At 35.7% G+C, this 13,918-nt stretch overlaps 1 protein-coding gene across 1 annotated transcript in view; it reads left to right on the top strand.

The window, feature by feature from the left end:
• The window catches only part of IPO11 (importin 11), a gene marked incomplete in the record, with an annotated part of 3,749,854 nt that overhangs the window by 1,401,464 nt on the left and 2,334,472 nt on the right, over positions 1-13,918 (top strand). The window contains 1 exon segment of the mRNA XM_044063824.1: positions 11,575-11,680. Within this exon segment, the coding sequence (XP_043919759.1) occupies positions 11,575-11,680 (106 nt within the window).

The raw sequence follows: 13,918 nt of genomic DNA on the forward strand, positions 1-13,918 counted from the left end.
TTGGTGACATGGGACATCCTTGTTTAGTACCCTTTGTTATATGTATAGATTCAGAGGTGAAAGGACCTAGCTTAACGCATGCGAAATTATTTGTATATATATTCTTTAGCAGATGAACAAAGGAAGGAGGAAATTTGAATAACACCAGAATTTTGAATAAATAGTCACAATTTGGGGAAGCAAAGGCTTTCTTTATATCTAAGGCAATTATGAGTGTCTCTTTATTTTCTTTATTAACATAATCTATAAGAGAAATTATCCTTTTATCCTTTTAATATTGTCATGTGTGTGTTTATGATATATAAATCCAGTTTGATTATTATTTATTATTTTGGATAGTGGTATTTTCATTCTGTTAGTTAATATTGTCATATATATCTTATAGTCATTATTTAATAATGATATAGGTCTGTATGAGGTACAGAGGTTTGGGGATTTGTTTTCCTTCAGGATTGGTTTGATTAAGGAACATCTCCAAGAGGGTAGTATTAAAGCTTGTGACTGAATTTCTAATAGAGTTTTATGGAAGAGGGATAGTATCTTTGAAGGAAAAAGTTTATGTATTTCCATAATTATGCCATCTATGCCTGGAGCTTTATTATTTTTGCCCTCTTTTATTGTATTTGTATTTTTTGTAGCATATGGATGCTTGCAGATCTAGTTTTAATTTTTTTGGTATTTTTTTTTTTATATTAGAACATTTTTTGTCTAGATTTAATTGCTCGATATGTATATTTTCATTTTGGAAATGTTCCATATAGTGATTTCTATAGGCATTAAGAATGTCATCTATATCCAAGACAATTTTCCTTTTCTTTTCATGGAAGATACTTTTAATGTTATTAGCTTTTGATTGTATTTTGATTTTTGTGGATAAATTATGTTGATATTTGGGAGAAGTGGCCAAGGTATTACTTTTTAGTTTTTCTAAAGCTATACTAGTTTTGTGTGTTACAATTTTGTTGCATTTATTGTTTAATGAGTCTGCTTTCTTTTTCATCTCCAAATGATTTTGACTTTTTTCAGCTTTTACTGACAAAAGTTTGGATTGTAGATCTAATAATTCAGAATCCCATTCTCTGATTTTTTTTTATACCAAGTTAGGGTTTTACCTTATATGTACACTTTTAATGAGTCCCATAGCATTATTTTATTTATCTCTGTGGTGTAATTAATATCTAAGAAGAACTGTAATTCAGATAATAACCAGGGTTTTAACTCTTTAATTTTTAGTTATATATGCTGGAATTCTGGAGTTAAAGATTAATGGTTTGGACCCATTTTGAAGTTTTAGTATCGATGAATTGTGGTCTGAAAAGGGGCAGGGAGTGATTGAGAACTAATGATTTTAGTGTGTAAGTCATGGGCAGCAAACACTTTATCTATTCTAGTTTGGGTACCAAATCTATGATCTTGATGGGAAAACAGCAAATATTTATTTTCTTTAAATTTGAAAGCATCTACAAGATGAAATGATTCTACCCACTTGTTTAAAGCTTTTGATAAGCAGATGTACGCAGCGGTCTTTTATTTGTAGTTTCAGAAATATCATATATACAGTTAAAATCTCCTCCTTATATTAAGTTTTCTTTATAATTATTGGAAATGACATGAAAGTATTTTTAACAGTTCCTGATCATACCTCTCAACCTTGAAACATCAAAAATCTGGACAAGGCCCATGAAAAATAGGTGCAAATCTGTATGCTGTTTAACATAAAATTTGCATACATAATTATGTAACCCCACCCACTCCAGTGGAATTATGGGATACCAACTTTTGTGCAAACTGAAGAACAGACAACCAAAATATGGCATCAGTGTCCCCCTGCAGCCATTCCAATGTCCCATTACCTGGCTATTTTGCCCCATTTACCATAAGCACTAATATGTGCATACTGCTTTACTTCTACAATGATTATTTGGATTTTATTTTTTACACTTTACAGCACAAACACCAATAGACATCTGTTAAACAAAGCAATAATGTCTCACAATGAAAATAGACTTGACATTAAAACTTCTCTGCCCTTGAAACTCACATTCATTAAAATAGCATTGAAACCTACACCACATCCAAAGAAAATGCATCTGGCCAGTGGTGGTTAAAGATTACATTTGAGTTGTTTTCAAATCACTGGCCCCTTGCACACAAAACAAGAACATACGTGTTCTTTAATGTACCTTCCTGACTTTAGTAAATTATATTTCTTGTATAATAGACCACACTTGTTTTTCAGTAGGCAATGAAACAAAATGCATGAAACAGTAATGACAAAACTGCCTGATTCAGAACACTGCCATCATAAAAGTCTATTTCCACACACACACAGTATGCATATAAAAATAGAATGACCGTGTAAGGCATAGGCATCTTGCACAGCTTCTTACACTTATTTTCAATTTAAGTTTTTTTTTTTTTTTTTTTTTTGGGGGGGGGGGGACAAAAGGCCAAAAATCAGGGACACATTTTAAACATTGCTTGTATAATTTTGTAAAGTTTCTAGAATAAAATGTGTTACCACCATGCATTTCACTGGCAAGCCTTGAACAGAGGGCTCTGTGCACTACAGTCATAGCAACATACCACTATGCCAAATCAGCAGCTTGTTTCCCAAAATATAGGAAGACTGAAACTTAAATGGCTATATCATTTAGTGAATCCAGTTATCTTTTCACCATAGTTCTCAACCTCTTAGCACAAAAAACATGGACAAGCCAATGATGGGGGAATACAGCCCCAAAATAGGGACACATTTCAAATGCTGATCTTATAAACTTAGAAAATTGCTAGAATAAAAGGTTTTTGTTACCATTTATTTTCTGAAGAATATGAAGTCTGAAATTCAAATGCCCGTCACTATTCAATAAATTCAACCTTCAGTGATTTGTCACAAGCATCCTGAAACCACAGAGTTTGAGGAACAGAACAAAACAAAATTCATGAGTGGTGGTGGCTAGGGACATTAGGCTCTTTTTACCCTATACCCCAGGGTACAGGGTTTGAGCCTAAGTACCTCTAGCCACCAGGTGAATTATAATGGGGGCACTTTCACACACACACACACACTCAGGCAAACACCCATTTACCCACATGCATGTCCCAGCACACACACACACACACACACACACACACACACACACACACACACACACACACACACACACACACACACACACACACACACACACTCCATTTGAAAGCAAGCAGCAGCATTCTGCCTGTTACCTTAAAATCCAAACGAAAGCACCAGCAAGCAGCATTTGAAGTTTCTGCAGCAGCATTAATCCCAAACTGACGGGCTCATTCCACAATTCACATAATGTCCGTTCGAAAGCAGCATATGAAGTTTCAGCCCAGCCGGAAATTAATTCCGATAGTCTGGACGGTTGGGAGGTCTGGAACTAATAAAAATGTTTTAGGAAGTCTTGAAGTAAAAGGACATATTTATTAATTGAGATTTTTATCACTTATGGGTAGAGGTGGGGTGATGGGGGCTGCTTTCAGGTGAAGGTGACTAGATTTTTTTTAAATAAAACTAACTCCAACAAGTATTTTCTCTGAGAGAGACAGAGAGAATAAGGATTAAATACTATGGCACAAACAATTATTTGCATTGACTTTACTTCTTTGACCTGCATGGCCACAGGTGTTTCCACTTACAAGGTAGGTCAGGCCATACTATGTATGAAGTCTGAAATATTTCAGCCACCCCCCCCCCAAATAAAAATCCTTATACCTTTTATTTGCAAGTAATGTCTGTGAAATGTTCACACTCAGATGAGGAGTGCTGTATCAGAAGACGCTATTCGTTGCTGTCTGTAACACTGATATTTTCAAACAACTGAAATATCTGAACAAGAAAAAAATTACAGAAACTCATAATCTTGGCTCAAAGAGCAGGGTAAAGTGGGCCCCCTATCTTTCATTCATTGTTTTCCTTGCCTTTGTAAGAAAAAGCAGAAATTAAGGACAACTTTTAAATGTTTACCCAAATATGTTGCACAAAAAGCTTTGCTAGAAAATGTAAAGCATTACAAGAGAAATAGCCATTAATTGTTGGGGCCCAAAACAAATCTGACAATGTGGTAGCTTCATTTAGACTTATTTTGTAGCAGGTAGAGTTGTTTCACAGCAGACAACATTTCATAGCAGAGAGAGTAAAAACAATGCGTCTGGTATACAGTAGTATGCAGATGAGTTGCTGCAACATCTTCTAATTCACCGATGTATGACCTGCAGAAAATACTCCCAGAAATTAAAAAAAAATATGGCTCACTGTTCACAATAATTCTCTAAAGCAAGGAAGTCATTTATTGTGATGGTGAGAAAATGCAACTTATGCATGTGGGGAGAAAGGTCTTATTATCAGCTCATTAGCATATCTGTCAGTTGCACTCTAGTTAATACTAGCACTGTCAGACCTGGCAATGGTGGTGGTGTTTCCCTAGTATACTTTGCATCGCATTGCCAAAGGCACTTCCCCCTACAATCACTCTCTCTCTCTCTCTCTCTCTCTCTCACACACACACACACACACACACGCACACATTCGTATACCCATGCACACACAAAGACAGTCATACTCACACTCAGGCAAACACCCATTTACCCACAGGCATGTCCCAACACACACACACACACACACACACACACACACACACACACAAACGTACATGCACGCACTGCCTTTCTGTTTGAAAGCAAGCAGCAGCATTCTGCCCGTTACCTTAAAATCCAAACGAAAGCACCAGCAAGCAACATTTGAAGTTTCCGCCCGTAAGCACCAGCATTAATCCCAAACTGATAGGCACAATCCACATGACATCCTGCACACTTGAATGAAAGCAGCAGCGCACTTGAACGAAAGCAGCAGCATTAATTGCAAACTGACTGGCTCATCCCACAATCCACATAACATCCATTCAAAAGCAGCATATGAAATTTCAGCCCAACCAGCATTTGGACAGAAGCCCACCCGCTTGCCGCATTTGAACAGCCTAGATGGAAATGTGTGCAGAGTTTAATTCCGATAGGCTGGTAGCACCGATGGCGCTGACGTCATCGCGCACGGGATGACGTTAGCCAGTACAGTGCGAAATCTAAAAATAAAGTGGAAAAAAATCAGAAATGATGGGGTGTCACTCTGGAATCATGGCACCCCATCATTTGGACCTCAAAACTTGGTAAAAATCGAGTAATTCGAGGCACTTGGGAGTTCTGTTCCTGAGCCAATGCCTGGGAACCAGTATAAATTGTCTAGGGTCCATATTCTGTTATTATATTTAACTATTACTAATGCTATAAGACCTTCTTTATCTTCATACTTATAAGTGATTTCTGGGTTAATCACATATGTTTTCCATAAAATTATTACCCCTTTTGTCTTTGTCTTATAAGTAGATTGCACCAAATATCATATATTCCTTAGGATTCCATTTGTAATTTTCATTTGTTTTGAGATGAGTTTCTTGAATGAAGACAATTTGTGCTTTGTTCAGTTTTAAATATTTTGGTAGATTTGATCTTTTGCTAGGATTGTTTAAGCCATTGGTATTTAAAGATAAAGTTAAATCCACCTTAGGTTGTTTAGACCATGTATTATTTGTTTTATTGTGACTATTAAACATTTTCCTCTGAAAACTGTAAAGTATATGTTTGAGCTTTTAAAGGAAATTGTCCGTTTTATACTTTGAGTGTTTACCAATAAAGTAATGTTTTGGTCAGGCATACTAAAAATGTTTTTGTGAAATAAATTTAAACTAATGAATGTTAACAAAAATAAGATCTGCACTAGCCATGGAATGAAAATCATTCCTAATCTGTTGGATAAACCTAGGTCCATCGGATTATCACTCATACCTTGACAATCCAGAACATCTGAGTTACATAAATTGAATTATCATATGGAGAATATTTGTGATGGGAATAAACAATATTTATATTATTTTGAACAGATATAGTACTATTGTAGATTAGACAGAATTCTAATACAATATAAATGTCTACCTTTATTGTATAAGCAATTAATATTTACATGAAAGATGACAAGCAATTCAATCATAGTAAAGTAGGATGTATCATATATAAAACCTCAGTAAAAGATTATAGCACGCGGTTATTTAACATATTCACCCTTATTTCAAAACGTATTAATATACATATATGGTAATAATATTTATACCTAATGTTTATAATACAATATATTTTGCTAGGTATATCAGAAGTTATATTTCATTGTTTGTCAGTATTTAAGTAATCACTTTATTTGTTGCTAACTTACTTAAAGCATAAAGTTTGTTTTGTGTAAACATTGATGAAAGTTGGTGTATTTTAATTAGTGCATCCCCCCCATTTCCTACACATAAGGATTTTCATATCTGTCATTTCTTATTATAAAATGAGTGAAATTATAGGTTAAAAACAACAAATTCACTTATTCTGATTAATGATTACAAGTTCCTTTTCCGTATTCATAAATTGCCATTTTATGGCATATACTGAAAGGTTTTAGATTTAAATGGCAGCATTCTATTTTGTATAATCAACAAAGGTTAAACTGAGTGATTATTGTCAATTTAATACTATTTGTTCAGAATGCGATTGTTACATTCTGTGACATTCCTACTTCAGGCTTCTATTGTTTCCCATGAGCAGCTTTGTCAGTTTGATGTCATGTATACAACATTAGTTACCTTGGTAACCGCTTAAGTATTATATATTGTCAAGATGGGTTACACAAACTACAATTCAGGTTAAAGCAATTACATGACATGTTATGCATATTTACGTACATAAGAAAATCATCATGCTTCACCTTGATGTTCAGTGTAGTGCATGTCCTTTATGACAACTTAAGACAGTAGTGTTATTATACACAAGCCCATGTTATTAAATCCTGTCTTTAATATCTAAATTCAGCAAACTGCTTCATCTTATATGGCGATTATATATTTTATGTCTAGATTTACTAAAATCATATATTACATAACTATTGTGTTTTTCCCCCCTTTCGCTATTGCTTAGTTATTTGAGAGACCACAAGCTGTAATGTTTATTCTTATTATTAGCACCTTTGAAGCATGTTTATACAGTCCATAGACTTTAAATTATGAGACTCTTCTAGTTTCTTATTTTGTTATAAGTATATTTCCATCCTTACATACACGCATATCAGTACTTCAAGGATGGGCAACAATGCCCATCCAGTTTTGCCAGAATACCGCTCACTAATTCATGTGGTGCGTTTCCAGGCTGCTGTTAAAATATCCAAACCAATATTAGTCCTGTTCCATTTTACCAGCCTGTTCCATGCATTGGCCACTCTGCCAGTGAACCACTCAACACACTTTCCATTCCCACAGGTATTTCCACAAAGGAAATCTGATGACTCTCTAGCACTTCGCGGCAACCCCAAACACCCCTAGAATCAGCTATCACCATATGCCCAACACGTCCAAGCAAGCTGAACTCCCAGACCACTGCAAAGGGTACTGCACAAGACCAAGTGCTCTTCGTCTTCACAGTAACTCAGGTTTACACTCTTATGTAAGTCCATAATGTGTTTGGACCAAAATACATTTTAAATATAAAATTGGGCTGCTTATTATTTATTTATTTTTATCAAGAATCAACTTAATGAGCTAAACGAAGTGTTGGGAGACCAGCAATATGTGTACATGTGGTTTAAAACAGCCCTTTTATTTATTTATTTATTTATATATATATATATATATATATATATATATATATAGTTCCCTATCAGAAGCCTGAAACACTATAAGCCTGAAAATCAAAATCCTGAAACCAAAAGCCTGAAAATTCAAAATCCCGAAAACTCAAAATCCTGAAAACACAAATAATGCTAATATGTCACTATAAAGACACTAATATCTACCAACTGACCCTGACCCTAACCCTAAGGTCCGTCACTATCGCACACTCACCTAACCCGCGCCCTAACCCTAACTCACTTAAACCGCCCCTAACCCCAATATTTGTCACTATTGCATACATGCCTAACCTGCGCCCTAACCCTAACTCACTTAAACCGCCCCTAACTCTAACATAAAACCAACCGCACACTTACCTGAGCCCAACGCATGACCTAACACCACAGGGCTAACAATAGCAAAGCCACAATGACGTCCATATGTCCATTTTGTGTTTTCAGGATTTTGAGTTTCAGGATTTTGGGTTTTCGGGATTTTGAATTTTCAGGCTTTTGGTTTCAGGATTTTGATTTTCAGGCTTATAGTGTTTCAGGCTTCTGATAGGGAACCATATATATATATATATATATATATATATATATATATATATATGAGCAACTGAAAGAAGAAGATATATATATATATATATATATATATATATATATATATATATATATATATATATATTTTTAAACCAAAAATGTCATTGCCAAGAATCATCTCGGAGGCTCTTCAGAGCCATTAAGCATTACCGTCACTCTGTCTTCGTTACCATCGCAATCTGAGAGTGTCTGTATACTGCATACCAGAGGCTCACGAAGCGCCTGAAGCAAAGCTTCACTTCACTGCAACTTCAAGCCTAACTTCCCTCCCTTTCAGTGAGGCAGCAGCCAGGAAAAGTACAGAGAGCAGACAGATCAAAAAAAAAAAAAAGCCACCTCCCAACATGAGAGAACACACTCATCCAGCCCTCCCACCTCTCACTCAGCAGACGTACAAACAAGCCATTCTCAGCCAAAATACCCAAATCACAGTTCTATCCACCCCCTTTCCCTGGATCCAGGCTAAAACACCAAACGTCTCTTCCTAATACACAAGCATCAGTAAACCTTGATCACAAGCCGCAGCCCACAGTTTCCCGGAGACGAAAACGACATCATACAACAGCTGCCAGACACAGCAGCATCCACATACACCACATCAGACTTAATCAAACAGCAGCCGAAGCTATGATACCTGCCATAATTGATATTAACTGTGTTTAGACAGAATAATAACATTTGTGCTAGTTGCCAGACACAGCTGCATCCACGCACACCATATCAGGATTGATCAAACAGCACTCGAAGCTGTGAAACCTACCATAATTGATATTAACTATGTTTAGACAGAATAATTATGACACTTCTGCTTGCTGCCAGACACAGCTGCATCTATGCACACCATATCAGGATTGATCAAACAGCGCTCTTAGCTGTTGATACCTGCCATAATTGATATTAACTATATTTAGACAGAATAATGACATTTGTACTAAGAAATTGCTACTATTATTTAACCAGGATATACATAACATTTCTAAATCATACTTTAACTGAAGAAGGCAGTCTCCATGACAGCATTTTTTTTCAAAACACTCTACTGTTACTGCTATTATATATGATGTTAATTTGTTACATTTGAGTCTGAACTCTGATGAATGGTACCTTGTTGAATTAGTTAATCACTTAAACTATTATAAGTAAAATCAATGAAAAATGAACAAGATAAGTATTCATTGAGTTCAAGTAGGGGAATAGAAACTTCTGTGCTTGTATTATATGTTGCTTTGTTTGGCTTATATATAATGTAAATAGTAACCCATCTTGACCTACCTTTGTGAAGAATTATTGGACTCTCTGAACATTCTGAATAAATCATTACTGTTTCTCAGTTTAAGAATCCCTCCTTTTTCAAAAAAATAAAAACAGATGACAAGTTATGTGCCATATCGGTTGATACTTTGAGAGATGTAGTTGTAAGAGTTATTTTTGTGGGACAGCTATCTTGGAATCAGCTTTTTGTTTTTTCTTTCTAGCATCAGTCCAAGGATTTGTTTCTTTTAAGACTAGGGGCCATCCATTCCATTCCATTTCATCTGGGATAGACACACTGTTGTTTTGGATGAATATAGTAGCTTCTTCTAAGTCATCAAAGGTTCACATCTCATTTGCAGAAAATATTTTTATCTTGGCTGGAAAGGCCAGCAGTGCTTTAATGTTGTTTTGTTTCAACAGTTTTATTATTGGCCAGACTTTTTCCCTTAGTTTTTGTATTCTGTAGGAATAATCATTGTCAAACCTTATCAGGCTTTGATTTTAAGGGTGATTTTCTGCAAGCAGATTTTAATATTAGTTCCTTGTCCAGAAATGAAAGAAATTTTATAACTATGGATCTAGGTGGAATATTTGTTGAGTTAGAAGCAGTTTTCCTCAGTGCTCTATGCGCCCTTTCAATTCCAAATGAAAGTCCCTCTTTCAAATCTAAAAATTCAGGAATCCAGGTTGTTAAGAAAGAAATAATGTATTTTCCTTTAGTATTTTCAGGCAGACCAAAGATCCTAATGTTGTTTCTCCTTTCCCAGTTTTCTAAGTCATCTATTTTGTTAAGCAGCCATGTATTCTGTTTTAGCAGAAATTGTTTTTGTGAATTCTTCCTCTTTGAGTCCCCCTTCAATGTCATTTAGAGAAGTCTCTGTATTTGTTATTTTTGTATGGTGTTGCTGTAATAGTTCCTTAAGAGTATCAGTCTGTTTTTGAGAATTTAATTTGAGGTTTTCTAAGTCATTTTTAAAGCCGTCCGTCTTCAAAGATAGTTCCTGTAAGGTAGATGTCATCAATTGCAGTTCTTTTTTCAAAGCAGCATCTGGATAACAATTCCTTGAGTTATTCATACACAGTGACTCAATATATCTCCAAGTTACTTGACAGGAACATTTTGTATATCTCCACAAAAATTGATATTTATGTAGTTTAGTAATTTATCTATAGATTTCTGATGTTTCAAACTTGAAAATAATAAAATTTTCCTATATTGTTATACTAGTTTATTGAGCTCTCAAAATTCACTGCTCTCATTTGGGCATCTAGGCTCCCCCCCCCATTATCGTCTAATCTCAGGAGGGAGATGATTCCAAATTTCTGGGCTAAGTTTAGAAGCACTTTTTCTGACCATAGTTTTAAAATGTATTCTGCCAAAAGAGAAAGGGCTTCTAATCATTTATCAGGGACTTGCTTGATTTCGAAAAGAGGAGTTTTGACTTTAAAGGGTGACAATGGCTGTGTGTGGTTATTTTAAGCAAAAGTGTGCTAAATACTTTGGCTCTGTTGTTAGTTGGTCATCTGAGTCATAGATATGAATTTTTTTCTCTCTAGTACCATGGAGGTGGCTAGAGACTTGGTATGTTTGCATTTGATATTTTTAAGTCATTTATGGCAAATAGCATGTCTTTATCAATCCATCATTGTTCATCCTTGCTTGTAAGGTAATTAATATCTATGTGCTTTTGGTTGGAGCTGTGTTAGTATTTAACAGTTGGTTTAAATCTTATTTTAAGTTCCTCATGGCATATATTTCTGTTTTCTGTATTTGTCTGTCCTTTTCTGTATTGCACACTGATATTGCCAATATTTTCTAAAATGTACTCTTACTGAATGCTTGGAAACACATCCGGTAACAGGGAACATAACACTGACTGCATTAATGAAAGTTTTCAAGACCTGTATTTGCAAAGCTACAGTTGACATAAGTTGTTTTTGTTTATTCTGCCCCAGAAACTGAATTCTGGCCTGACTTAATGTTGTCCTGGTTTGCTTCTTGGCAGTGTATAATGCAGTTGGTTTGGCTGCTTATGACTTGTTTGACAGCGTGGATTTTAATCAGTGGTTTGAAAATCAGTTGTTGGCCGAGTTGCAAGTCGCACATGACAGGTAAGGCTACAAGGAAATGTAGAAATTTTACTCTTTGCAGTTCTGCTTTTGTCAGCTTATTGACCTTTTTATCTCAGCAGGTTTGCTTTGGTGCTACCCCACAGCAGTACTCTGTATTATAGTTCTGCATTTTAAATGCTTTTCCACAGACCGAAGGAACTATGTGAGTTAGAAATAAACTGAGTTATTGTATCCCATCTCTCACAGATGAAAGGAAATCAGTGCAGTCTCGTACATCAAAGTGATCCTTGTGCATGCCAATGCCAATTTATCAAAAATCATTCCGAAGTTATAGGCTTGTCAATCTAATCTCATGAGCTGTTTCAGTTCTTTGAGACAGAATGGAAGAGAAAGTGCTGGATTGATATGGCTGCTTATTTATCAGACATATACTGCCTTGGGGCAGCTGAGCTCACCGTGGGGTTAAGCTCATTTTTCTGGGCTCAGGAATGTAGGCGTAACTTAAACTTGTCTTTTGTTTACTACTGATTTGCTGGCAGCAGCAATTATGGTTGTGGTGAACTTGACAGTTTGAGCTGACTTTTACCTGCGGCAAAATAGCAGGTGCTTTCATTTAAGTGTTAATTTTGCTTGCTTTCTTTTGTTGTGATGCTGTTGCAGTAGTGTACATATATGTATGTATGTTGTAAGCCTTCAGGAGGAGCGTGGAGAGACTTCTGCTTTACCGGGCAGTGGCAGTAAAATTAAGTAATTTATGCGTTAGTGAAGTTTAAAAGCCATACATACCCAGCCTTGTTCCTCAGAAAATGGTGAGGATGAGGATAGCATCACAAGCCCATTGCTGTTGAGTCTGGGTTGAATTAATCAAAATAAGGAATATATGAACTCATTAAATATTTTTTCTCCTGTTTTTTTTTTTTTTATAGATGTGGTAGAGATATGTTTATGTATTATAAATGAGATGCTTTTTTAATTTAGTGACAGTAAATGTCATGTATGGAGGAAATTTGTACATTAGTAGTTTTTTTTTTCTTTTAAAGTGTTGCTTATTAATGTCTTTTTTTTTTCTCCCACTAATCATTGCAGTGGCTAGCTGCTGCAACTATCACCCACCCTGGAATCCTGGAGTATTCTTGGGTTGCTTTCCATTTCCAAATATTTAGTGCACAAATGACTGTCCCAAAGGAAGCTCATACAGGAGAACTTTTATTGTTTTCACACTGTCATCTTGTGTATTAGTTTACTATAGATAGTCAGTATTTACGTCTTTATAACTTACCGTAGGATTTAAATTAACAATGCTTTGCTGTTTGCCTTTTACATTTAGAATGTACAGGTAAGTATGTGCACTTAGTCATTGGAAGTACTGGTTATAACTGTCATCTAGTTTAATTCTTGTATTGCTGACTGCTGATGACTTCTGTTGTAAGTTACACAAACATATGTAGCGGTGGTTGTATTGCCTAAAGCAGTGCAGCAGTGTAGATTATCTTGTTTCCTTGTTTGAATTTATCTTGTAACTGAGCCCTTGTATTCCAGCCCCTGTGACCATATTATGCTGTGTCTAGCTCACCGACTGACTAAATTTATTTCTGCCTTGTTGGCATCTGAGGGCCCACCTGTTTGTTGTCAATGCCCAGAGGACCAGCAAAGTGCTATCAGGAGTAAGTGGTGCAAGTATAGCATGTGCTAGACATATTTCAGTCTCATTTAAAACTCTTAGCTTTCTTTGTACCTGGGAAAAGAAACCACCGATACTTTGAAATAAAATGTGTCTGTGAAATTTCCCAGATGAGAGGAGGCATTCATTGTATGTGGAAGACCAGGTGGCTGTTTGTTCTTTGAGGAGTCTGAATTTCATGTCATTGTGCTCTGATTGAGATTATGGCTTGGTAGTAGTCTGGCTAAAAAAAATAGTGAGAGACTCACTTTTGCCCATTATGCAGGAAGACCATGAGGCAGTGACTCACAATTATCAGCATCTTGAGTCATTTCTTTCTGGGACTTCAGATTAGCCTGTTGGATGCCGTCAGGCTATATGGCAGAGAAGTTTGTGAATTGGAAATTCTGAATGAGTTGACTCTGTACATTTTTTTTGTGATGAAGCATACTAATATTGAACCTGTTTCGTCCTCTTAAAATGTTATACTTTCCATTTTTAGTTGTTTTAAGCCAGAATCTGTAGTATTTTTTTAATTAGATACAGTGCTTGCCTTTGAAATAAGATTAGGAGACTGACGTACACCTTTGTCATCATTTCCTCTTCTAGGAAGATCT

The sequence above is a fragment of the Protopterus annectens genome, chromosome 2.part2 (assembly GCF_019279795.1).
Source record: "Protopterus annectens isolate FY-2018-M chromosome 2.part2, PAN1.0, whole genome shotgun sequence".
Lineage (NCBI taxonomy): Eukaryota > Metazoa > Chordata > Ceratodontiformes > Protopteridae > Protopterus > Protopterus annectens.